The sequence below is a fragment of the Typopeltis vanoorti genome, chromosome 10, assembly GCF_054136105.1.
Source record: "Typopeltis vanoorti isolate ZY-2024b chromosome 10, IOZ_Tvanoo_1.0, whole genome shotgun sequence".
NCBI lineage: Eukaryota > Metazoa > Arthropoda > Arachnida > Uropygi > Thelyphonidae > Typopeltis > Typopeltis vanoorti.
Genome location: NC_143558.1, coordinates 60,121,078 through 60,148,966, shown reverse-complemented (window position 1 = coordinate 60,148,966; position 27,889 = coordinate 60,121,078). Strand labels below are relative to the sequence as shown.

At 36.7% G+C, this 27,889-nt stretch overlaps 1 protein-coding gene across 1 annotated transcript in view; it reads left to right on the top strand.

The window, feature by feature from the left end:
- Nucleotides 1–27,889, top strand: part of Sos (Son of sevenless guanine nucleotide exchange factor) — a 429,646-nt gene that overhangs the window by 28,586 nt on the left and 373,171 nt on the right. Inside the window, exon 2 of the mRNA XM_090399787.1 lies at nt 9,493–9,753. Within this exon, the coding sequence (XP_090255913.1) occupies nt 9,493–9,753 (261 nt within the window). The remainder of the gene's footprint in view (nt 1–9,492; nt 9,754–27,889) is intronic.

Below are 27,889 nucleotides of genomic sequence, written 5' to 3'. Positions count from 1 at the left end.
TAATTCAGGGGCCACAGTGCATAATTGTGAAGGCATCATATTGGATAATGCGATGGTGCAGCGGACCCTGACATGCCAAAATAAAGAGGTTTTGATGCCATTGTATAAGGCCTTGATCAGGCCTCATATGGATTATTGTGCACAGATTTGGTCAGTGGGTTTCAATGATGATCAGGATATGTTAGAAAGGGTCCAGAGAAGATTCACAAAGGTGGTCAGTGGTCTTTAGAATGTGGAGTACAAGAACAGATTGAGAAAATGTAAATCGCAAAGCCTCATGAATTGGAGAGGGGGGTATGATTGTGACATATAAACTAGTCAGGTGTTGTTATCAAGTTGACATGGAAGAGATTTTTCATAGAATGGGAGGGGGGGGGGATTAGAACAAGAGGCCATCCCTGGAAACTGTATAAGGAGGGTGTGAGCAGAGGAGTAGGTTCTTTACATGGAGGGTGGTTAGTGAGTGGAATGCATTGATGTCAGCTGTTAATAATAATAACAACGTTGCCGAATGTTGTTATTGCACATGTGAGGTTATAATTCTCTATAGAGAAGAGGTTGAAGAACAAAGGTTGGAAAACTGCAGTAGAATTCCACTTGGACTAACATTGGATTAAGGAAGCCTGACCTTGAGAGAAGAAGAAGAGATGGTTTAGTGGTTATTGACATACAAGTTGTGGTTACTGGGCAACCACTCACTACCCTAAATCATGAGAAAGCTACCTACTATGCTGAAAAACCAAGACTTGCTATGGCTACTTCAGAAAGAACATCACATCATATCAAAATTTACCCCTGTAACTGTATCTAGATGTATGGTGTCATCAGAGTTATATGGACTTAGTTTTGGATTCCCTCGGGCTGATTTCAAGATGCTCTTTACATGCCTTGCAGGACACACTGGAAGCATGGAGGACTTACTAGAGAATGACTTCTCTAATCTCCAGATCTGGAGTTGGATAGCACAGGATATTGTTGAGGAGGAGCTAGACCTCTTATGGTTTTACATGTGGGACCATAGTGCTATGTACTATGTATAATAAATAAAAATTTTCCAACATTTCATAGATTCACGTTAAAAAAAATTGAGCATCTCACCTGTTCTCATCTTCTACTTAGCACCAATTACGTTAGTGTAGGTTTTCCACTGATGATGCCATCATCAGTTCTGGTAAGTTTGAGGCTGTTCCAGTAGGTCCTTTTCATTGCTCGTCCTGCACCTTAAGCAGAGACCTTGTAAGTGGGTAGTGCTCTGGCATGATATTCGATAATGGTATACTATCATATTTTAGTTTATTTGATTAAGCCCAGACTATTAGCTTATCCGGTTAATTCAGTTTCTTGGTGCACACCTGTTCAAGGACTGCATCACAAAAATTTGTTATAACTTGTGATTTTGCTCATTTTATATAATTTGTTCAGCTGTTTCAGTTAATTAAGTTTTCAGTTAATTAATCAATCAAGGTTGATCAGCTAGGTATTGATTTATGCAGTTATATTTTCCTGTATTGTATGTTCAAAATGCTGTTAGATGCCTTTAGACATTTGATGGAGTCACAGTAGTTTTCTTTTGATAAATCTTAATGGCTTTGTATAAGGATACTGTTCAGATTTCTTAAATCAGTATTATCCCCCCCCCCCAACACACACACACACACACACACAATACGATATGTTAAGTGGGCATATTTGATGCTCTGTAGAGTTGCTCTGTAGCGCAATTGGAAGAATGATGGTACATTGCACCCTTTGATTGGAAAAGGCCTAAGTTTGATTCTCAGCATGACAGGAGGAATCTTTATATGGACTTATTCAATCGAAGGTGGGTTAGCCGATCTCATACGGAGGTAGTAGGGTTTTTTCCCCTCGTAAACTCTGGTTTTTCATCTCGCATACAGGCAAATCAGCCCTTCAGAACACACGCAATTTACAGACAAAAATACTTGCTGTGGTGGTGGGCAGTAGATGGCGCTGATGTTAATGATTGGTAGTAGAGGTTCGGTGTAATGGTGGAAACAGAGAGTTGTACAATAGGTGATCTCCTGCGATGAGTCTTCGGACTCCTTGGAGGTATCACAAATAATAATATGCACAGTCATAACATTGACTGTGAATATGGTTCATTGCCATAGATGGAAAGGAATTGAGCCTAATTGCTTATTTCACGATAAATTGAGATTTGATGCTATGAATTCATTATTATTAACAATAACTACAGTAACCATCTCCTCCATGGACTTAAGAGACTCATCTCACTCACCCAGCAGCATATTTATTGTACGGAACCTAAAGCTCGTTCACACTCCTAGTATTCAACACACTCTTGCAATGCATTCTACTCACCCACTATGTAGAAATTTACTCCTCATATCCTTCTTTATTACATCTTCACACAACTTCCAGAATGGTCTTGTTTCCTTCATCTCTATGTTTAATCCCTTCTGTAAACTAATCTCACGTTGGAGTTTACTAAAATGCTGACTGATGCAAATCATACTAAAAATGTATAGATCTGACATAACTTAAATGTTGTCTAATATAATTTTTTTAAAATATGATTTTAAAAAAAAAATGCAACAAAGAAATGTGAAATAAGAGTATCTTTAGTTCCTGATAAGTATCCCCAAGGGATATACAGATACTATGACAATGCTACAGTAGAATTCACTTATTATGATCGTGGATAATATTATCAAATGGCTATTGTTATCCAAATCAGTCTGTCCCTAAACACACCATTTAAAATGAATTAAAAATAATCCATCCATTATAATCAAAGTGCCAGTTATTGTTATCAAAATCCTAGAATGTTTAGCCTTTTGCATCTCAGAATTATGAACTTTAAGAATTAATCAGGAAAAAATTTGACAAAGAATATTTTTCAAAATCTGACTTTTGTGTTAATCTTTAATCTTATTCTTCCATAAATCTTATGTCTTCCAGGCAAATGCAGGAGGGTTATTTTCTTATAATCTTAGTCTTTTTTTTTAATCTTAATCTTCCATAAATCTTAAGTCTTCCAGGCAAATGCAGGTAAGTATAAATACAGTCGAATTGTGATTTTTCACGTTTATTTTTGTGCTCTCTTTCAGTAAGTGAATTTCACTTTAAAATGCTCCAAACAACCCTTAGTATTATGGCAGAAGAAAGCAAAAAAAATCAAGATTTATCTTTTCAAGAAAAGCAAAGAATTTTGGAGTGCTATGATAAGTTGCCCAAAATGAGTCAACGTAGTGCATCTGTAGATTTAAAAATTTCACAATGAAATCTTGTGCATGATCTTAAAAAACAAATCAAACATTGAAACTTTAGTTCTTACTAATGAGAACATGGATTGGAAGAGAGCCTGATCTGCTAAGGATACTCAAGTTGAATCGGCATTAAAAATTTGGTTTAGTAATGTTCATGAAAATAATTCTTTGATTAATGGACCTTTGATGTGCCACAAAAGCAGAAGAACTTACAAAAACAATGGGCAAAGAAAATTTCACCACAACTGATGGATGGTTTAACATCCATCAGTTGTGGTAAAAAGTTGTGGAAAAAGTAAGAATATTGTTTACAAGTGTATTCATGGTGAAGAAAAAAGTGCTGATTTTTTTATCAGCTGATGCGTGGATTAAGACTGACCCAAAAATTATTGCTGAATATTTTCCTGAGGATATTTACATTGCAGACAAAACAAGACTATTTTCATCTAATGCCTGAGCATACTTACTTATTTGTTTAAAAATAAAAGTACTAAAGGGTTTAAATCTTCAAAAGAGAGAGTGACAGTTCTTTGTTGTGCTAATATGAAGGGTGAGAAATGAGAGCTCCTGCTGATTGGAAAAAGTAAAAATCCTCAGCGTTTTAAAGGTGTCAAAAGTTTGCTTGTTGACTACTGTTCTAGTGTGAATGCATGGATGACTAATGCCATTTTCAGCAATTGGTTAGTTAAGTGTGATCTTAAATTAAAGCAAAAAATTGTCTTGTTAGTAGACAACTGCGTGCACGCGCGCACACACACACTTATCGTTAAAGAACATCAAGGTAATTGTCTTGCCTTCGAACACTTGTTAATTCAACCATGTGACCAAGGCATCATACCAGCTCCTAAAGCTTATTATTGCAGGGAATTTTGTGCAAGAATTATAGCTGAACTTGATATAAAAGTGCAATTGCAAAAAAGATTTCTCTTCTTGATGCATTACATTTGGTAGCAATGTCATGGAAGCAAGTCTCAGAGAAGACTATTGAAAACAAATTACTTCCAAAAAAAGGTGGATTTCTTAAAACAAACTCTGAAACTCTTCTTCTGAAGAATTTGAATATCTTACAAATGAAATTTTTGATAAAACCCCAGATTGTATGTCAAAAGAAGAATTTGAAAATTGTTTGGATATTGATAACTACATTGAAGTGGTGGCTACAATGACAGTGTCGGAAATATGTCAAGCTGCTTCAGTTGAGAACTTTAAACTAGTAGAAGAAAGTGAATCTAATATAAGTATAGAAGAACAAATTTTAGAAGTTGCTCCAATCAATGCCCAGATGCAAGAAGTTATATGAATACTTTGTTATAGTGTACAACATAGAGCATTATGAGTATGAGCAATTTATTATTATTATTATTATTACGTAACCCTCCAGGGAGTCCAAAGACTCATCGAGGGAGGTCACCTACTCTACAAATCTCCATCTCCACAATTCCACTAACCGCAGCTACCTCCATCATCTACACCAATGCCATCTACTGCCAGCCACCACCACTATTTTCACATAAAATCACAAACATCCATGCCCATGGCATGATTTTAATCCACAGCCTTTTTGGCTAGGGAGCAGATATGCTTGCTACTTGGCCAACCAGGCTGGCATTTATTCAACAGACAGACAACACTAGATAAGTTTTTAAAATAATTTAATGTTGTTGCTTATTAAAAAGTTGTTTATAACAATAAATTAAATTAAATAATGTTCATAACAATAAATTGAAATAAATGATGCAATTTTTTTATATCTTTTGCTTAATGTTATCAGCTGGTTATTGTTATCGAAAAACAACTGTCCTAAAGTGATCACAATAAGTGGCATCTACTGTATATGATTTATTATTAAAATTATGTTTCCATAATTTTTTAATAATGAATGCTCTGTAAGTATACATGATTTAGTTTATATTATTTCTAATGTCTTGTCAGCTGCTTTTCTCCAGAATAGTCTGGCGCTATCAGTGTTTCAGTATTGTCAGAGCTTATGTTTTTGTAATTCTGACTACATAATCCATTTTGATCTTGGTCTTCTTCTGGATCTTTTTCCTGGTCACTGTATACCTACTATGCCACAATTCATGAACTATACACAGTGCCATCTACTTCCACTAATAGTACATTTTGTCTGTAAATTGCATGTGTATTAAGGTCAGTTTGTTGGACTTTGGGTGAAAAAACCTGAGTTAGTGTTTTGACTAATTTCTTTCTTATTCCATAATAATTTATTCATTTGACTCCCTACCATGCTAGCTTTGCTAATTCTGTTGTCTATTTCCATAATTATTATTTTGCTATTTTGACTAAAAATTATGTCAGTTTGTTTTAGAATGTAGTTTGTTTTAGATAGGTCATTATTTATAGTCAAGACTTTTGCATCTTGTCCAGCTTGGTTGGTAGCATGTGGAAAATAGGGAACCAGTTGAAATTTGGTGTTCAGGTCACCAGAAAGATGGCCTTACTGTTTGGGTAACAGGATTGTAGATGGTCGAGTATCATGAATAGGAGGGTGTAGACGTTAGTGTGGTTTTTGGAGACCAGTAAATACAGCAGATAAATATTGCTAATTGAGGCAATAAAACCTTGAGCCAGAGGAGGTCAAAAGCAAGAGAGAGAGAGATAGGTGAGAAGTAGGATACAGAAAGAGTTGATAACAACAGTATTCTCTATGGTTATCAGCATTGGTTTGTTAAAGGAGACCATGTTTTATTGACTTAATTATGTACTATAACAAGGTGACAAATATTCTGGACAAGGGAGATTCATATACAGTGGCAATGATGCAGAGGACCCTGACATGCAGAAACAAAGAAGTTATGATACATTATATCAGGCCTTACATTGATTATTGTGCACAGATTTGGTTTCCAGGTTTTCATGGTGGTGAGGATATGTTAGAAAGGATCCAGAGAAGATTCAGAAATGTGGTCAGTGGTGTTTTGAATGTGGAGTACGAGGACAGATTGAATGTAAATTGCAAAGCCTCATGAATAGGAGGAGGAGGGGATATGATTGATAAATACAGTGGAACCTCGGTTCTCGAACATATTCCCCGAACAAAAAAAGCCCCGGTTCCCGAACAGACAAACGGAAACCACCTGTTTACATGCTGAGCTGTAAGGCGGGAAAACGTCAGTTACGCGGCAGCCTTCGTACAGTGCAGACACCTGCTCGAATTTTCAGTGAGTTTTCTTGATTTTCTTTGTTTTGTTGTTTTTTTTCATAAATTATTATTAATTAAGCCACCATGGGACCGCAGAAGAATAGTGATAGCAGCAAAGCGAAAAGAAAAGTTGTTAGCACCACTACGATAGAAATGGAAAAAGAAATTTTATCCAAACATGAAAATGGTGTTCGTGTCTCGGATCATGCTATGCAGTTTGGTATGGCAAAATCAACGATCTGTACAATACTCAAAAATAAAGAGGCAATCAATTTTCGTCTATATTTTATCTGTTTATTGTGTTTATTCTTTTTATGTAAGATTTTATGCATTTTCATTATGTTTGTATACAATCTTATGCATGAAGTACTGTTGTAAAGGTTTAAATAAACAATCATCTGGGGTTCGGGAATGGATTAATCCATTTTACATAATTCTTATGGGAAAATTATTTCAGTTTTCGAACAATTCGGTTTCCGAACAGCCTTCGGGAACGAATTAAGTTTGACAACCGAGGTTCCACTGTATAAGCTAGTCAGGTGTTAGTATCAGGTTGACATAGAGGAGATTTTTCATAGAATGGCAGAGGGGGTGTAGAACAAGAGAGCTCACACTCTCCTTATACAATTTCCATCACTGGAAATTGTATAAGGAGAGTGTGAGCAGAGGAGTGAAGAGAAGGTTCTTTGCATGGAGAGTAGTTGGTGAGTGGAATGCATTGCCTTAGTGTGTTATGAATGTAGACATATTGAATCAGTTTAAGGCATGTATTATTATTAAGACCTGATCTCCATAGAGATCAAATGTTAATAATAATAAATTAGCCATTCTCTGGCAAGCTGTGTCGGATCTCACAAAGACACAGGTGCCATTTTTGTGGCAAAAGTAATTGTGAAGCATGTTTGGACATTGAAGGTGGACAATAGTGGATGTAGCTGCAATTTGGATTTCTATCAAGAGTAGGTGAGGGTCTGGATTACTATAAGTGATGGTGAATGTTAGTTGTTGGCTGCAATTCATCTGCTATCATCAGCAGTACCCCCCCCCACTCCTTCCAAAAAATACTAAATCCATCTCATGCTATCTCTGTAAATACGTCATCTGCTGTTAGCCAAGTCTCACTAATGCTATAGCTTTTGCTGATATTGCAGTAACCAGTGCCCAAAACTTTTCCCTGTTATTCCTGCTAATTTAGCATTAATGTATAGAGACTGTAGCAACCCCTTAGGTCCTAACACCTTTACATCCTGAATTGACTATCCCATTTGAAATTATTATTATTATTATTACTACTACATAACACCTCCAGGGAGTCCAAAGACTCATTGAGGGAGGGCACCTACTCTGCAACTTTCCTTCTCTACCACTCCACTAACCATAACTACCTTCATCATCTACACCAGCACCATCTACCGCTGACCACCACTATTTGGATTTCACAAAAATCACACAGATAATCACAAACATCCATGCACATGGAGGGATTCGAACCCTCAGCCTTTTGGCTGGAGAGTGGATATACTAACCACTCGGCCAACCAGGCCAGCAATTGTTGCTCAGGACACTAGATTCTTCATTTTTTGTTAATTCGCACACTCATTCACCCCCATGGGTGCTTTCTTGTGCGTGAGCGCACACACTCTCTCTCTCTCTCAATGAACAAGGCTCTCTTTCTTTCTCTCAGGACACCTAACTTTCAATCCATTAAATGTATTCAATCATCATTATTCAAATCCTTCTGTTCATCAAACTGTGGCCATTGGTTCACAAACTCTACATCATTCCTTCTGTACAACCTGTGTATTGATTCATTAGGTATTCTTGTTGTCCTCCTTTGCAGTTCAATCTGTCATAGCATGTCAGATGACTCATGAACTTTTCTCTCACTCTTCTTTTTTGCTTCTTCCAATAAATCTTTCACATTCTTCCTCATACAATACTTGCATCTCAGGCAAGAATGTACCCTCTCAGGTGCTAGCCAAAACAATTAGTTCTTTCACCATGCCTTTCTGTATTCTACCATATTGAATTTGAAATTATTTATGTTACTGGCAGCGTATTTCACTCGTGCAAACGTTGTTCCCTATATGTTTACACAACTTTTAAGAATTTCCTTGTTTTTTCTCTCCTCCTACCTTACTTTCATCTCTGTGTAATTCTACTTGTCAGTCTTTTAAATCCTCTCACAAACTTAAATGTCTCTATCATTTCACTTCTTTTTCACTTATTTGCTAAGTTCTACAATTTACATTCATCATTCCCCATAGTCGGTGTAATAGAGTTCTTATCATAGTGGCAGTCTGCTGTGCAGTCTTTTAGTATTTGAAGTGTGTGTCCTCTGAACTTTTCAGGCCTTTGTCAGCCATCACCCTTCCTCTCAGATACTGAATCTCATGGAACTCTAAGTACAGTTTTACCAATACTGTAGCTGACCTGCTTTGTACTATAGAATGCAACAATAACATGTGAAGCTCGATTGTTTTGATGTCTTATTTGGTTTTTTCTGTTTATTCATACATCAGACTGCTACCTAATCTGAAAAATCAGTTATCCCAACATATAACTCTCAATTTTAGTAATTTTCTAAACATTGAACCCATTCCCCATGCAAACACTTCAAAATATTTGACTCCCACCCTGGAACTGAGGCAGTTGTAATTCACTGTATATACATTTATTGCATTGTGGTTATTACTACTACATTTTTTTCTCTGAGCTCTGTCAGTACAAGTTTCATTTTATGAAATATCAGAAGTGATTTTTAGATACAAATTTCCACTTATTTAATAATAGTTAAAACAAAATTCATTTCAGTGTATTGAATCTCATCTTCATAGAACACAAATGAGTACATCCAGAGATTATTTTTCCATCATATATAACATATTTCTGTAGCATTTTTTTAAAGGGAATGTACCCTCTAGTTGCTACTGATTATAAGGTAATGAAATTAATAATTAAAAGTGTTATACATGTAAATAAAATGGTTTAAAATTGTATATTGTGCTTTAACCAAGTATACATTTTTTTTATAATCGCAATTTTTGTGAGTTTAAGTTATTTTATTTATTTTTAAAGGTTCAGTTTCAAGTACATTCTTCACTCACAGCTAAAGAAGATGCATTAAAATATGTTGAATCATTAATATTTCGGCTCTTGGGTATGCTTTGTGCTGCTCAGCCACACACTGTTCAAGATGTGGAAGAACGTGTTCAAAAAACATTTCCACATCCAATAGATAAATGGGCAATTGGAGATGCCCAAAATGCTATAGAAAAAGGAAAAAAGAAATCTCCTCTTGTGTTGCCAGTGGAAAAAATACATCCCTTATTACAGAAGGTAAATATTTATCTTTTGAGGTTAACAATATTGATGCGCTTGTTTTATACATTTATTTCCTTACTAGAAATTATGTTTAAAGTATGTATCAGATATAGCGATGGTATTTATCATGAAGTAATTTAAAATTCTCAAAAATCTCATAATCTAAAAATCTCAACATTTTAATTTCAGTCCTCAAAAGGATTGAAATTAAAATATTGAATACCATAGCAGTAAATGTGATTTTAAGCATGATCAGAATATTATTTGAACTGATGCTTTGGAGTAGGTTTTTGTTAGGTACTTTAAGAAGTTTGTAGTAATTGTTTTTTTTTGCTTGCTTGAGTAGTATATTATTCTTTAGAAGAAATTCTTGTTTATATCCATCTTTTACTCTACTACACGAAAAAATGAAAGATTTCTTGAAGTTTCTTACACTGACTGTGTGTGTGTGTGTGTGTGTGTGTGTGTGTGTGTGTGTGTGTGTGTGTGTGTGTGTGTGTGTGTGTGTGTGTGTACTGATAACAGTTAACTCTATCACAAGTTGACTATACTGCAGATGAAAAACATTTTAGGAAGTGAATATTGTCCTTATAGTGAGTCATTTCCAGTCTAGGTGCAACCTTTCTTGAAGTTTCATCAGTTGGCTAGCTGGACTCATGGAGATACTATGATCCAATATGATGTAAGAAGTTTGTTTATAAAAAGTGAAATGGTATATGACCATATTTTTGCCATAACCATGATAAATGTAGCAAATGTAACGATTCTCTTTTATTCTAAACTGTCATTCAGGTTGTTTAGTAATGTTGCTAGCTGGCATTTATTCTAAATTTTGAGTATCATTCAATATGAATGTACATGCACACAACAAAATCAACAGTATTATCAAGGATATTTGCTACTTTCCCAAAGAAAGTCCAGTTATTCAACATTAAAGCATCCACCTCATTTTGAAGATTAATGATGCCCCTAAAGTTCACATTTCTAGTGAAAAAAAAAATTAAACATACACAAAATTAAAAATTAATTCACAAAATAAAATAAACTTTTCATACATTTGAATTAATTTTTAATTTAATTAATTTTTTTTTTACTTCACTACAGATGTCGAATCAAATATTATTTTCTTAATTATAAGTAAAGTAATTATTCCAACACGAGTGTTTTTGTCTCCATAAATTCTTCACTACGAATGGTGATCACCGTGTAACCTTAAAAGAAAGAAACAAAAACTGAACCTTGTAGAAGTCAAAAACCATATTATTACAGGAATTTTTTCTGCCAAACACTGACTTTTCTGACACTCTTCAGATTTAGAAAACACTCTGAGAGAGCATAGTATATACCATATCAGGTAACAAGGAGGAGAAAAACTGAAGCTTGAATGCCTGAGTAATATTCTAATTGGAAGTAGTTCATCAAATTCCTGATATTTACCTTTGGATGGAGGAATGTACAGGATATTACGATACTACTACATGAATTATTAAAATAAAGAGCCAAAAGGGTTCAGTTCGGCTATGCAAAATTACATAAACTAAGTGGATATTAGATCTAGCATTATTTCAAATTATGAAAAATACATTTCTCTGACATTTCAAGTTCCTTAGTACTGAATGAGAATTTTTGCTCTCTTATAAAGTTTTTGCCTGGTCTCTGAAGAGAACCAACCAGTTCGAAACAGCTGTCAGGCCAGTGAAACCTCATCAAAATGGACTAATAAAAGACGAATATATAGACACTTGGGCGGTGCCTATGTCTTTTAAGTAGTCCTCCCTAAGGCAACTTGTGAATGCTGAGGAATGTATTCCTGCAAGCTCTATGGTCAACTTAGGGAATTTTCATAGTTTTCTACATTCAGCTTTGAAATAATGCTGGATCTGATATCCACTTTGTGTATGTATTACATGAAGTTTACATCATTACCAACTTCCTATTGACAGCTTTTCTCTATATTAATCTGTTATCTGGCAAAATTTCAACATGTTGTATATACTTCTCAATGTATCCATCCACTCACCCACCCCCATCTAGATTTTGATCTTCCTCTGGATCCTTTTCTTGCTCTCCTGGCAAGAAACACTCTAACCTTTTGTTTGCTAACCTATCTTCTCCTATTCTGTTTAAGTGACCATACCACTTAGATTTGCTCCGATCACATGTTCTTGAATGCTAAGTGCCAGTTCCTTCTTAATATCCTTATCTGCTATTGATGCCATCTATTCACTCTCCTAATCTTTCTCAGAACGCTCATATCTGTGGTCCCTAATCTTTGATTGTGCTTTATTTCTAATCCATCTTTCAGATCTGTAATTAAAATTGGCTTAAACATTGTCCTCTGTCTAAAATACAATGCTTAAACCAATATTTTGTTTAAGCATTGTATGCAATGTATACAATGTTTAAACATTGTATACAACTAGTTTAGTGTTTTGACTAATTTCTCTCTTATTGCATATAAATTTATTCTTTTGGCTTCCTACCATACCAACTTAACTAATTCTGGTGTCAATTTCCATATTCAATAAAAATCTTTCACTAAAAATTCAACCTAATCAGTTTCAGTGTTTTACTTGTTCTATAGGTTTTTCATTCAGGATGCAGTTGATGTTTTAACTGTTCTTTGTCTTTTTATTGCTAATTTTCATACAGATTTATTACAGCAGTTATTCAGTTTAGTCAGGGAATCCTGCAGACTTGTACTGGATTTATTTAGAAGTATAACATCATCTGCATAATGTCAAGTGATAAGATTAAGTTTAAGATTAAATTATCAAAACAATTAATATTATAACCACAAGAACTAAAGGCATTGAGTAGTCAAGAAAATCTTGACTACAGAGGCACTTTCATTCATTCTTTTAGGTACCATCTCTCATCCAAAGGTTGGCAGCTATGGTTTTCTACTTCTTTCTATCTTGTGATCTTTAAAGATTTGGATGCCTTCCCTGTTCAGTGTTCTATTCATAATATAATCATACCTTGGTTGGCCACTATCTCTTCTTCCTCGTAGGTTTTCTGTGATATTCACATTGGTCACCTCTTCATTTTAGCATATATCCTAAGAATTTTATTTCCCTTCCCAATCTGATGCATTAAATTTTATTGCCTACATAGTGCAATTGGAAGAATTACTGTACATTGCTCCTTGCACCCTTCGATTGGAAAAGTCCCGAGTTTGATTCTTGTTGTAATGAGAGGAATCTTTACATGGACTTTTTCAGTTGAAGGTGAGTTAGCTGGTCTGATATGGAGGTAGCAGGGTTTTTTCTCCCAGAAACTTGGTTTTTTCATCCCACATACAAATTGATTATGAAAATACACAGTTTACAGACAAGAAATACTGTTGGTGGTAATGGGTGGTAGATGGTGGTGATGGTGGTGGTTGTGTGTAGTTGTAGAATTAACTTAGTAGGGAATGACAGTGAGATGTTTGTAGTGGGATGCCCTCCTGCAATGAGTCCCTGGAGGTGTCACGTAATAATAGTAATGATCTTTTTTTTTATCAGCATTATGACTCCCTCAAGATAGGCTTAAATGTTGGTAGTTATTCATAACAGTGCTTCACAATATAAACCCTAGAAGAAAATTAATAATTAATTTATTGAACTTATTTACATTTCATTGGATTTCTAACTAGCATCTTCAGGAACATAAAAATTTGATAAGAACATAGCACTTAGTTGTAGAAACCATTTGAATTGTAATTGAAAGAACTGATGTTCTAACAAACTGTTCCCTTCAGGATCAGATAAAAACGAATTTCATTCAGAAAAAGTCTTGTCTTAGAATAATGAGGGTTTCCCAAATCTTTGGTAAATTCATTTAAGCCATACTTCTATGTTAACATACCTTCTAGTCTGTCCAAAGTAAGCTAAGTTGCAAGCACAGGGGACTTATACATTCCCGAATGTACAAGAGGGTGAAGCTGATCCTAAAGAGAACAGATAAAGGTTGCTAGAACGTGTGGTTTGAAAGTGGCACAGAAATTATATTTTTCAATAACTTTAGCTGTCTTTTCTAATGTACTCTGAGTATAAGGGATGGTAATAATTTTGCCATGATCTTTCCATCAGGTAGCGATTTCCTTTATCCAACTCAGTTGTCACACTGATATAAAAAGTTAATAAATTACTAAAACATTGATATTGTATATTGGTAGTAGGAGGGTTAAGGGGATGGTTGTAGTATTTTGTCTGTATTATAAAGGTTGTAGCTATTGAATAAAAGTATTACAAAGATACCTAAGTTCAGTAGCAAAGGCTATGGCACTTGAACAAATAACTTATGCTCCATGTGGAAGTGTTTTGAGGATGCTGGACTCTTGAGATGGATGATGTAAGTGCCTTCTAGGGTATGTGTGTGTGTGTGTTTTAAAAACAGACAGGGATTTGGTATCCATCTAACTAAGGCGTTTAGGAAGAGGTGATAATTTTTAGTTTCTTTTTCTATAGCGAAGCATAATTTTTAGATGTTGGCTATTGGCACGAAAATGTGTCTAGGAGATGAGGACAAATAGCAAATATTTGCAGAGTGCAAAGCTGTATAACTGAGAGGAGACTTTCACATAGCCTTTAAAGGAATGTGGAGAACCGACCATGGCTTCTGACCTCATGTCCAATCCTCACCTTCTCATGGTGCACCTTGTTGGGTATCTACTTAGATACTGAACGAACGACGATGGACTGGAAATTTGGGATTTAGCCAACCAAATTGTATTCTTATTGGTTAAACCAAAATAAAAAATGATGGTACAACATGACAAAAATTTCATGCCGGCTGGGACGTTGCCTGGTTAAACAAGGCCCCCCCCCATTGTCTTTGCCAGGGAACCAGGGCGAACAGTGAAAAGTCAGCTACTGGAACAAATCTGAAAACACACTCCAACTCAACATCACCAGAGTTAAAGATCAGTACTATCAACATAAGAAGCCTGAATAGCAAAGAAATGAAGCTAGCTGAGGAATTAGATAAGTACCAGATCGACATAATAGGGGTGACTGAAACAAAAAAGACCAAAACTGTTGAGATCTTTCTGAGCAATAAATACAAAATGTTATATTCAGGCAATGACAATCAAGGAAAAGGAGTTATTCAACACAAAATACGAGGCTAATCTTCTTGAATGGCAGTCAGTCTCAAGTAGAGTAATGTGGACAAATATGAGAATGGGGAACTGGACAATGAGACTTATTTGTGCCTATGGTCCCACAGAAGGTTCTACTAAGGTTGAAGTGGAGGAATTTTTAGATACTTTAGGAAAAGCAACTGACACAATGAAAAAGGAAAAGTTGGTCCTTGTTGGGGATCTAAATAGTAGAGTAGGAAATGATTGTGAGACATACAAAAATATTTTGGGAAAATTTGGAGAAAAGAGCAAAGCTAATAACAATGGCAAATATCTGTTGGATTTCTGCTCAGGACATGGACTGGTTATTACTAACACCATGTTCCAATATACAAATGTGCACAAATTCACATGGAGAGAAGAGGCAAGGAATATGAAAAGTCTCATTGACTATGTTATTTTTGATAGTGATGTTTTCTCCCTGGTGCAGGACACCAGAGTGTACAGAGGATTTGAAATTGGAAGTGATCACTGTTTAGTCTTGAGCAGGATAAAATTGAATTTCATATTGAAAAGAATAACATGTAAGAAAGTTTTAAAGCGAATAAAAGTTGAGCAGTTCTCAGATGTGAACTGTAAACTAAAATACACAAAGATTATTGAAGAAAAAAATGAAAGAGTTTGAGAGCAGGAATCAAACCTTGAAGAAAGCCCTGATTGATTCAGCTAGAGAGGCATTTGGTGAAGTCGTCTACAAGGATAGAAAAATTAGAACTCCATGGTTGACACAGGAAGTTAAAGAGGCAGTGAAGGAAAAGAAGAAAGCATATCAAATGTTCCTGGCAAATAAGTCAGCTTGTGCTCTTAGAGAATACAGAGACAAATGCAAGAATGCTAAACACTGTGTAAAACTAGCTAAACAAAAGTCATGGGAGGACTTTGACAAGAATATAGAAAATAAATATCAAGAAGGTGGCAAAATATTCTGGAGATTGTTCAAGAAACTTAGGAATGGAGGAAAGAGTGCTGTAAAAGGAGTTAGAGATAGGTGACATGAAAACGGAAGAAAAAGATATCCTTGAAGTATGGAGTAATTACTTTGAAAAACTGCTAAATGAAACAAGCAGTGATGACAGCACAGTAGTAAAAAACACTGACCACGCATGCAGTGAGGAATACATATCCATACTTGAAGTAGAAAAAGCCATCAAAGGCTTAAAATGTGGAAAGGCAGCAGGAGTAGATGATATTCGACCAGAAATGCTGAAGTATTGTGGTATAAAAGTCTTACAGTGACTGCACTGCACTTGTCATATGCCTTTTCCAACTCGACAAAACTTAAATACAGATCTTTGTTATATTCCCATGCTTTCTCGACTATATGTCGTAAAGTGAAGATCTGATCCTGACAGCCTCTATTTGGCCTGAATCCAGCTTGTTCTTCACTAAGCTTTTCTTCCACAATTCTTCTCAACCGTTTCTCAAGTATACTTGCATAGATCTTGCCAGGAACACTCAGCAGGGAAATAACTCTGTAATTCTCACATTCAACTTTATTTCCCTTTTTGTATATGGGTACTATTAGAGCTCTGCTCCATTCATCAGGAATTCGTCCCTCTGTTCAAGCCTTCTGAACTATGCAGTGCAGCCACTGTAAGACTTTTATACCACCATGCTTAAGCATTTCTGGTCGAATGTCATCTACTCCTGCTGCCTTTCCACATTTCAAGTCTTTGATGGCTTTTTCTGCTTCAAGTATGGATATATATATTCCTGACTGTATGCCTGGTCAGTGTTTTTTACCACTGTGCTGTCCTCACTGCTTGTTTCATTTAGCAGTTTTTCAAAGTAATTACTCCATACTTCAAGGATATCTTTTTCTTCCATTTTCATGTCACCTTTATCATCTCTTACTCCTTTTACAGCACTCTTTCCTCCATTCCTAAGCTTCTTCAACAACCTCCAGAATATTTTGCCACCTTCTTGATATTTATTTTCTATGTTCTTGCCAAAGTTCTCCCATGACTTTTGTTTAGCTAGTTTTACACACTGTTTAGCTTTCTTACATTTGTCTCTGCATTATCTAAGAGCACAAGCTGACTTATTTGCCAGGAACTTTTGATATGCTTTCTTCTTTTCCTTCACTGCCTCTTTAACTTCCTGTGTCCACCAGGGAGTTATGATTTTTTTTATCCTTGCACACAACCTCACCACATGCCTCTCTGGCTGAATCAATCAGGGTTTTCTTCAATGTTTGTTTCCTGTTCTCAAACTCTTTCATTTTTCTTCAATAATCTTTGTGTATTTTAGTCTACAGTTCACATCTGAGAGCTGCTCAAATTTTATTCGCTTTAAAACTTTCTTACGTGTTATTCTTTTCAATATGAAATTCAATTTTATCCTGCTCAAGACTAAATAGTGATCACTTCTAATTTCAAATCCTCTGTACACTTTGGTGTCCTGCACCAGGGAGAAAACATCACTATCAACAATAACATAGTCAATGAGACTTTTCTTATTCCTTGCCTGTTCTCTCCATGTGAATTTGTGCACATTTTTATGTTGGAATATGGTGTTAGTAATAACTAGTCCATGTCCTGAGCAGAAATACAACAGGTATTTGCCATTATTATTAGCTTTGTTCTTTTCTCCAAATTTTTCGAAAATATTTTGGGAAAATTTTGATCCGTGGAGTGAATTTCCTTATTTTTTGGTCAGTTTTAGAACTTTTTTGAAAAGATATACTTCATTTCTTCCTGTTACACTTTCATTTCATTTTGCTTATATTAGCTGGGAAGTTAAAAAAAAAAAAAATGACAGGCTCAAAGATGTCGTCCAGGTGCACCATAAGGAGATATTTCACAACAATTCAGCACCCTTTATGTACTCTGTATATAATTTTTTTTTTTTTTTGGGGGGGGGGGGCAGCCAAGCATCCTCATGTCCACCAACTCAGCCATGTTTCGGCAGCTGTAGGCCCATGCATCGTCTTGCTGTAAGGGCAGAAATGGGTGCACATAATTTGACAGCAGTTCCCTGTATCGTTTGCCAGTGAGGGAGGATGGCAGATGTACCAGGGGACCCATTTCATCCCACGTAAACAGTCCTCATACGAGAATACCATTGACCTGAGGGATCTATCACTTTATATGCTTGACGACGCACTCCTACCCTGCCATTGGTGTGTACCTTGACTCATCAGTCCAGGCCACCTTTTTCCATGCATCGAGGGTCAAATGGTCGTGTTCCTGTGCCTATGCTAATCATTGTGTCTTGTGATGTGCAGTGAGCCGAGGTACCCTAGTTTGGCAGTGGCTTCTGTACCCTATAGCGAGGAGATGGTTCTAGATGGTATGGCTGTTCACACAGCGTTTTTGTCCAGCATTGAATTGGTGAGTGATCCGCGGCACTGTGGCCCGTCTATCCGCTATTACCATTCGAGCTAGCCAATGGCATCCCCTGTCATAGACACATTGTACATCATGGCAGTTTTCCCTGGCGTCTGTAGTTTTACTCAATTCCATGTACCCACAATACACTCTTGACACAGTGGCCTGTGAAAAACCCCAGTGCCTGCACGACTTCGGAGATGGAGTGCCCCATATGTCTGGCTGCGATCGAATTCGCTGAGATCTCGAGTCTTCCCCATTCTGTGCTTGACTATTACTCAGATGGTCAGTACAAGGTCTGACGACATCCCCGTCATGCGGCACGTCGCACTATTCCATTCGCTGGGGCGACCACATCACCATTTCTCCAACACGGCAGGTATCTTTGATTCAACTGCTCATGAGCGTAGAAGCATATAGAAGCTGGTTTCCAAAATGGCTTTAAAACCTCAGTAGCATTCATAGATTTGTCCACTGCACATGACATGATTTGGGTGATTGGACTCATACTGAAATTTGCAACTGCAATACAAGACCCAAAGATGATTAAGATTCTAAAGTGCATGACATCAAAGCACAAGTTAAAGGTTCGGCTGAATGGTAAAAATTGCTCCTTTAAAGTACTAAAAAATGAACTACCATAAGGGCTCTGTGCTAGCTCTGTACCTTTTTAATTTATACATTAGTAACATGCCACAAACCTCCTCCCTAAAGTACATGTACACAGACGATCTGGTGTTGGGAAACTCAGACTAAACACCCGAAAGCCACTGAGACTGTGGTCATATCTGACCCTGAAGTTCTGTACAACTATTGCACCAAATGTCATCTTGCCGAAATCCCTCTAAAATTTAGTAGATGGAACTTGAACAGTCATCAAGCTGATAAATGGTTGAAGGTCTTATTCAGAGGGGACACTTTGAAGCACACAACCACAACCCCAAATATTTTGGAGTCACTGTAGAATATTTGGGTTTGTGGTTGTTTTTTTTTTTTTTTTTTTTAGTTAGTTACTGTGTTTGCCAGTGCAACTGTGGTTTTGCTTGAGTTTAATTAGCATAGTTTCTGTGGGAGGGGGACATGTGATTCATTAGTTAGTGCCATTTTTATCTCAGTTGTCTCTAATTGCACTATTTGTTGACAAATATATTATACAGACAGCAATGTCTCTGTACCTTATTCAGTGATACAATAAAACTACTTGTTTTTCTTGCATCTGCAGTATAATGGCTGTTACAGTGGATTGTTTACTGCGGAACGAGTTACTATCGCCCTGACGTAAACATGTTTAAACTTTTTTTCTTGTGCAAGGTATATGCAAAACTTTTTACTTTCTTTTTTCATAAAGTAAAATCAGGGATGCGAGTTATATGTGAGGGCGAGTTATATTCAAGTAAATATGGTATATATATATATATCAGGAGTGTATATTCCAGGTGTGCAGTTCACACACATGAAATAGCAATATCACCAATCAGGTTATCCCAAAAGTAATGTTTTTTATACTGTACTTATTCAAATATGTTTCAGCTTGTCTAAACATGAATTTTTAAAGCTTTATAAGTACTGCTAAGCTGATTCAGCCTCATTCTAAGGAATTGCACCTTGCAAGAGCATCATGCATAAGTTATTATTTAAATAACCCTATCATCTGTGGAAGTCACCGAACATCATGCCTTTTGAGTTCAATAAAGGGCAACAATGCTGCTGACACTGTAAAAATGTGCAAGAAGCATATGCCGATAATGTTTTGAATGTGCAAAAGTGCCAGCAGTGGTTCCAAAAATTTCGACAAGGTGACTTTAGCTTGAAAGACTCCCCTTGCTCTTTGGCACACTGTCTCTCTCTTGATAATGGACGCCGCTTTTGCAAGAAATGCCAATGCTACTGTTGAAGATTTAGCAAAAGATCTTAATTCATTATCCAGATAAGCTTAGATGTTGATGGTTATTCATGACTTATTTTTCACGGTATTAACAACACCATATACACTTTTATCACAAAGATGTTTTATTAACGCTTATATTTCGCTGATTTTCAACTCGGCATAATCAGAGCACAACACACTTGTATACGTGACAGTGAGGGAGTGAAACAATATAATTGCAAAAGACTAAAGATATAAAGTCCTATTTTTGGCACCCTCTAACGAAAAAAAAAAAAAAAAAAAGCAACTATCCAGGAGTTTTTCTTAGGATAACCGTCTCCCAAATTTTTGGCAAATTAATGCAACCATATTTGTTAAGGTTGGGAGAATTCTTCAAAGCCATTGCTGGCTCAAAAAATAATCTTTCGGATCTATAACGGATGTTCACTGATCTTCCTGTTTGCCCATAATAGGCCAAATCACAAGGAACTTCATACACTCCTTGGTGTGCTAAAGGGTGAAGTTTATCCTTAGGCGAGCGGATCAGAGTTGCCAGCTTGACATGAGGTTTGAAAGTGGTGCGAAGGCCATTTTTCAGCAATACTTTGGATATCTTTTCTGATGTACCTCTGATATAGGGAATAGAAATGGTCATGTTGTATTCTTGTGTATTAGGGGAGGGCAGAGTAATGAGCCTATGTAGTATTTTATCTATTTTGTAGGGATTGTAGCCGTTGCCTAAGAATGTATGATGCAGGTATTGGATTTCAGTGGTCAGAAGAGCTGTATCGTTAGAACAAATGGCTCTGGCTCTGTGTGTAAGTGTTTTTTTAAAATGCCGTATTGTTGGACTGGATGATGATGTGATTGTTTATGTACTTATCTTCCTGTGTGTGTGTGTGTGTGTGTGTGTGTGTGTGTGTGTGTGTGTGTGTGTGTGTGTGTGTGTGTGTGTGTAGGCTTTCTGTAAATAGAAAAAGATAGTGATCTATCTGAAAGGTGGGTGACTAATGTGCCAAGAAATGGTAAACAGTGATTTGATTCTTTTTCTACTGTGAAGTGAATTTTGGGGTGTTGGCTGTTTAGGTAGGTGACAAAAGCATTCAAAGTGTCTTGTCCATGGCCAGATGGCAAACACATCATCTACATAGCATAACCACACTTGTGGCTTGTATGTAGCTGTGGTAAGCTTTGTTTTCAAAGTGTTCCATGTAAAAATTTGCTAATGTGGGAGAGAGAGGGGGGGGGAACCCATAGCAGTACCATTAATCTGTTTGTAGAATTTTCCTCCCCATGTAAAGTAACCTGCATTCATGGTAAATTTAAATAATTCAAAAATATCAGGGGGAAATTTAGATTTGATTAAATCAAGAGTGTTCTATAAGTGGTACATTGGTAAATAAGGAGGTGACATTGAAACTAACCATTATGTCAATCTTTTAGGATTAGATTTTTAACCAGTGTTTTGAAATGGACTGAATTTTTTACAAAAGTAGAGGAGTTGCCAATAAGAGGGGCAAGCGACTTGGCTAAATGCCTGGCCAGTTTATATGTGGGACTATCTATGCTATCGACTATGGGGCATAGGGGGATATTAGTTTTGTGGATTTTTGGTAATTCATAAATACGGGGTGGTTTAACATGAATCGGTTTTATTTTCCTGATGATTTCTTTGGGCCATGATGTCACTTTTTTCAGTAATTTTTGGACCTTTTTCTTTTGAGACATCGTAGGGTCTTGATGTATAATTTGATATGTGGAACTGTCACGTATGAGATCTTGCATTTTTCTGTTATACTCTTCTTGATTCATGATAACTATTGCATTTCCTTTATCGGCTTTTGTAATAATAATATTTTTATTATTATATAACTTTTTTAGGGCAGTTATTTTCTTACGTGGCATATTGCTTTTTGGAGGCTTAGCCTTGTTTAGAATACTTGCTATATCTAGTCGCACATTATTGGCCATTGCTGGCGGAAGATCATGGACCCCGTTCTACTTTCATCATAATTTCTAGTTTAGGAATTTGTTTGGGCATGACGGCAAAGTTATGTCCTAGATTGAGAGCGTTCTTAGCTTCATCAGTGAGTGTTTCCGGTGATAGGTTTATGACCACATGGTCTCGTCGAAGTCGCGGTCGAGACTTCGTATGTTGGCGCTGTTGTAGGAGTTCATATTTCTTTAGGTGTTTGCTTTTTACTTTTGTGAATTCTTTTTTTGTTGCAACTTTGGAGATGTGCTGTAGGACAATCCATATTTCAGGATTTAACACGTTGATTAGTTCTTGTTATAGAGCTGTTTAGCCTACTAAGCTCTATGCGAGTAGCGACGATTTGTTCTCGAAGAAGCGCTAAACTCGCCCGTCGATAAATACGATGTGCCTTTGCCGATTGTAACTTTGCTTTGAATTTCAGAAAAGATGGAATGATATCGTTGTCGCAGCATTGTTTAAGGAAGGCTAACCTGTTCAATTTTCTGGACAATTTCAGTTTCGATTTACCGAACCGTCGTGTTTTGTATACAATGTCTTCTCCGTGCAGAATCATCAATCTAACAGATAAGCTTAGGTGATGGTTATTCATGATCACCGTGAAAAATAAGTCATGAATAACCATCAACACTTAAGCTTATCTGTTAGATCGTTCTTGTTTTTCACCATGATAATGCACGCCCTCATTGTACAAGAATCACCTGTATCAAGATTGAGGAACTTGGCTGAGAAAAGCTTCCACATCCTCCGTATTCTCCTGATCTTGCACCTTCAGATTACCACTTATTTCGAAGTTTGCAACATTTGATTCATGAAAAACAATACAATACTACTTTAGAGGCACTGAAATTGAGCCTTCTTTGCCTCCAAACTTGAATTCTATACAAATTATGAAGCTTTCACAACTTTGGAAGAGCGTTATTGATTCAAATGGAGAATATATATACTTTATTAAATTAACAATGATTTATCTTTTATATCCTTCCAAAACTTAATGCTAACGAAGACATTACTCTTGGGATGATCTATTGTTCCTGTTAAAGACTCCTCTAATTGTTTCCTGGCTTCACATGATTTCTAAAATTAATCACTATACCAATGCTTCATGAAGAGAATATTTTTCGATGCACAAACATTGCATCACACATGCAGTGGGTGTGTGCGCTCGGACAAGTGCACCCAGAACTCAGTGTGCTGTTTATTATGTCATCCAATCTAATTGAATATTGTCATTTGTCATGAGTTTGTTTCCTGAGTTTCATCTGTTTTGCTTGCGTGAAGTGTGAACTGAAGTCTTTAGGACATCGATACAGACAAGTTTTAATATGTAATTTTCTATAAATAATTTATAACATTTTGCCCATATTTACAATGGAGAAACAGTGTTCATAATCTACTGAATCTCCCGTTTTCTTCCAGAGCTTTCGCAGATTTTATGACTGTGATTATAGTCAAAGGAGGTTGGAACTCTTGTAGAAAGGCTTATACGTTGATAACACATGACTATTAAATTATTTAAGGAATTTACAACGTATACTGGAATATTAATTAAAAGTAATTTTAATAAATACTTCCTATATTTTGGCAATGTCATATTGCCATCTTCAATGGGAACATACAACTATGACACGTGTACTATGACACGGTTTACAGTTGCAAGGGACCTGGTATACCCCAGGTAGGTCTAGGGAAAGTAGTTGGTCTTTGGTGGAGCAGATAAGGGATGCAAATTTTTTATTGGTTTGTAACAAGTTAGGTCATTTTTTTTAAGATTTTGGTTATTTTTTCCCGAAGTGCCCCGGATATAGGGAATGGTGATGGATTTAGTGTAATCTTTGATCTTTGTTATGGGGGGGGGTAATATTTTTTGGGATTTTTTGGGGGTTGTAGCCATTGGCTAAGAAAGTATTAAGAATGTGGTTTAGTTCAGTGGTTAGGGCATTGTAATCTGAACATTAATTTTGCCCTGTTATGTAGTGTTTTTATAACCCCCATATTGTTGTGAGGAGAGTGGTGGGATTGCTGGTGAATGTATCTGCTTGTATGGGTGGGTTTTCTGTAAACAGAGAATACCAAGGATCCGTCAGGCTGGCGAGTGATTAGAGTGTCTAGGAAAGAGAGACTGCTGATTTCCTCTTTTTCCAAGGTGAACTGGATTCTGAGGTGTTGGTTGTTTAAGTGTGTTAAGGAGTGGAGTGTATCTGAGCCATGTGGCCAAATAATGAGCAAATCAATGTAGCGAAGCCAAACAGTTGGGTTTTTGTGAGGCAGAGTTTAAGGCTTTCTCTTCAAAAGTCTCCATAAAGAAGTTGAGGGGTGGGGAGAGTGGTGAACCCATGGCTGTCCCCTCTATCTGTTTGTGGAATTTTCCTTGCTAAACAAAATAGCCTGAGTTCATTGTGAACAGAAATAGGGCTGAGATATCGGGAGGAAATTTGGCATGGATGAGCTCTAAGGTTTCCTTGAGTGGGACATTTGTGAATAGGGAGGAGACGTCAAAACTGACCATTATGTCAGTATGTTGGAGTGAGAGGTTTTCTATACTAGCTTTGAAGTGGGCTGAGTTTTTTATATGTGATGGTGTGTTGCCAGTATAGTGTGTGAGCACATTGGCTAATTTGTATGTGGGGGAATCAATGCCATCCACTATGGGACGTAATGGCACATTTAGTTTATATATTTTTGGAAGTCTATCTATTCAGGGTGGGGGGTGGGGTCTAGAGTTAAAAGGTTTTAGTTTGTTGGTAACTTCCATAGACCAAGAAGTGACCTTCTTAAGGAGCCTTTGGAGTAATTCTAATTTGGAAGATGGTGGGATAATACTCAGTAGGGAGGTCCCGATCTAACAATAAAGCATTAAGCTTACCTGCGTAGTTTGTTTGGTTGGGAACCACAATGGCATTTCCCTTATCTGCTTTGGTGATTACTATTTCTTTGTTTTTCTTCATTTCTTGTAGAGCTTTATGTTCATCTTTGGATATGTTGGTTTTTGGTGGTCTTGCTTTGGTGAGAACACCGGCTACATCCAGTCTGATATTGTTGGCGATATGGTTTGGAAGGTTGCGAATACCACGTTCTATTTGAATCATTATTTCTTCAGCCAGTATTTTCTTTGGAGATATGGCAAAATTGTAGCCACGTGCCAGTGCGTAGAGTGCCTCAGGCTTCAGAATAATGGAAGAAAGGTTGACTACAGTGTTGAGATGTTGTTGCAGTTCGGAGGTAGAGTCCTTTTTCAAGTTATCAAATTTTTTGATGTGCCGACTTCATATCTTTATAAATTCTTTTGCTGCCGAAGTGCACAAGACATCGTAGAGAACACTATATAACAGGGCAAAATTAATCTGTTCAGATGACAATGCCCTAACCACTGAACTAAACCACATCCTTAATACTTTCTTAGCAAATGGCTACAACCCCCAAAAAATCCAAAAAATATTACCCCCCCCCCTTCATAACAAAGATTACACTAAATCCATCACCATTCCCTATATCCGGGGCACCTCGGTAAAAAATAACCAAAATCTTAAAAAAATATGACTTAACTTGTTGTTACAAACCATATAAAAATTTGGCATCCCTTATCCACTTCACCCAAGACCAACCACTTTGCCTAGACCTACCTGGGGTATACCAGGTCCCTGCTGTAAACTGTCTTACTTTGGCCAAACAGACAGGACAGCAAATGTCAGGATTTCGGAACATAAAGACTTCGGTTTCACCAGTACAGCCGCTCTGGGCTTGCAGACTCTGGATACCCGCTACAGAATACGTTGGAAGAAATTCACGTTAGTACACTGCAGCAAGTTTAAATATGAAAAATTGTTCATAGAATCAGCCTCAGCTCTGAAAAACTTTCCAAACCTCAACAAATTTGGGTGCACGAGACTGCCCGAAATTGGGGAAGCTTGCATCACGAGAACATGAACCCAACAGCCAAGACAACCTAATATAGAGAACACTATATAACGCTAGGGGGCACCATTAGGACTCTAGGAACAACAGTAGTTTCTCTCTTCTGCCTCATTTGCTTTTTGTAGTGCCTGCATGCACGTGTCATAGCTGTATCTTCCCATTGAAGATGGTAATGTTTCATTGCCGAAATATAGGAAGTATTTATTAAAGTTACTTTTAATTAATATTCCAGTATATGTTGTAAATTCCTAAAATAATTTAATAGTCAGGAGGTTGGAACATGTATATAAATAAGTAAAACAAATTATTTCAGCCTTTCTTTTGGTTCACTCCGGAAGAATAATAATAATTTGCCTAGTGATTACTTATCAGATTTCTGTGGGTATTATAGTTGATTATATAGCTGTCTTTAAAAATCATATCAAAATTCAAATTATTCATGTCTACCTAAGAATAGCGATCTGAACTTTACTCACCTTTGCAACGAGTTGCCCGAGATTGTACTACGTACTAGGATCACTTGCATTTGCTAACGCTAGTGTCCGCCGATACTTTATAGTTTACTATATTCGGCAAGAAACTCTAAGATTCCTATCTTTGAGTTTCTTATTCGGTTTTAAAACTATGTGGGATTCAATATCCCCTTAATTTTAGTAACGTTTTCATTGCCGAAATGAAGCTTATTAGCTCTTTATACTTAAGTAACTTAATGGTTGCACCTGCTTGGACAACTCGTTCGCAGAGTATATAAGTTCTTTTCGCTATACACTTCGGTATTAGGTCTAGCTGCTCACTGATGAAGCCTCAAAAAAGGCTGAAACCGGTCTGGGCAGTGACCTCCCTCCACAATGTAATAACAGCATACTGGAACTTAGGAAATGTGTTTTTACATTATGGAAAATACCTAAGAATAGCGATCTGAACTTTACTCACCTTTGCAACGAGTTGCCCGAGATTGTACTACGTACTAGGATCACTTGCATTTGCTAACGCTAGTGTCCGCCGATACTTTATAGTTTACTATATTCGGCAAGAAACTCTGAGATTCCTATCTTTGAGTTTCTTATTCGGTTTTAAAACTATGTGGGATTCAATATCCCCTTAATTTTAGTAATGTCTCACTAGTATTTTCCAATGATAATCTAATCTCCCCACAAAGTGTAAACCGTTTGTGCTTCTCGCATAAACGGAATGCGTTAAGCATGGCTATTGTTCATTTGACCTTAATGATTTCCCTATTTAAAATTATATTATTTGATAAAGTATTCAGAGTTATCCCATAATTAATTGCATTGGACCAATTAAAATCAGCACTGAAATGTTATGCATTCTTAAGGCATTTCATACATTGATAAAATGCAATCATATGGTCAAATTGACGTGAATTTTGTGGGGCGGGTTGCATAAGCCCCATGCAGCACACTCAGTCTAAATGGGCATGGGACACCACTGGTTTTTTTTTTTTTTTTTTTTTTTTTTAGGATATAGACTTTTGATAACTGCTTGGTTTTATCTGTTTTTTTTTTTATAACATCTTTATACTTGCTTTCATATACCTAGTGGCTATGCGCTTCGCAACCATATACCTGGGGAAGGAGTGTCCTAGGTTTTCGATTCCCATAGATAACGTGAGGAGCTCAAGGATCTTCCTCAGCCAAGTTAGCCAGTCTTGGGCATGGACAGCAGAGTCCCCCCCCAGTTTATCTGGGTTTTTTCATCCTGCAAGCAGGCAAACCAGCCCCATGAACACATACGGATTACAGTCATAAATATGGCTCTTAGGGGATGCAGCAGAGGAGTGGCGAACTGGCTTCATTAATATGCCAGTAACCCCTCATTAGGAGGGGACTCATCCCATCCTAGGACAGACAAGAAGATAATAGGAGGATACTACTATGATCTATATTGACACAGTATGA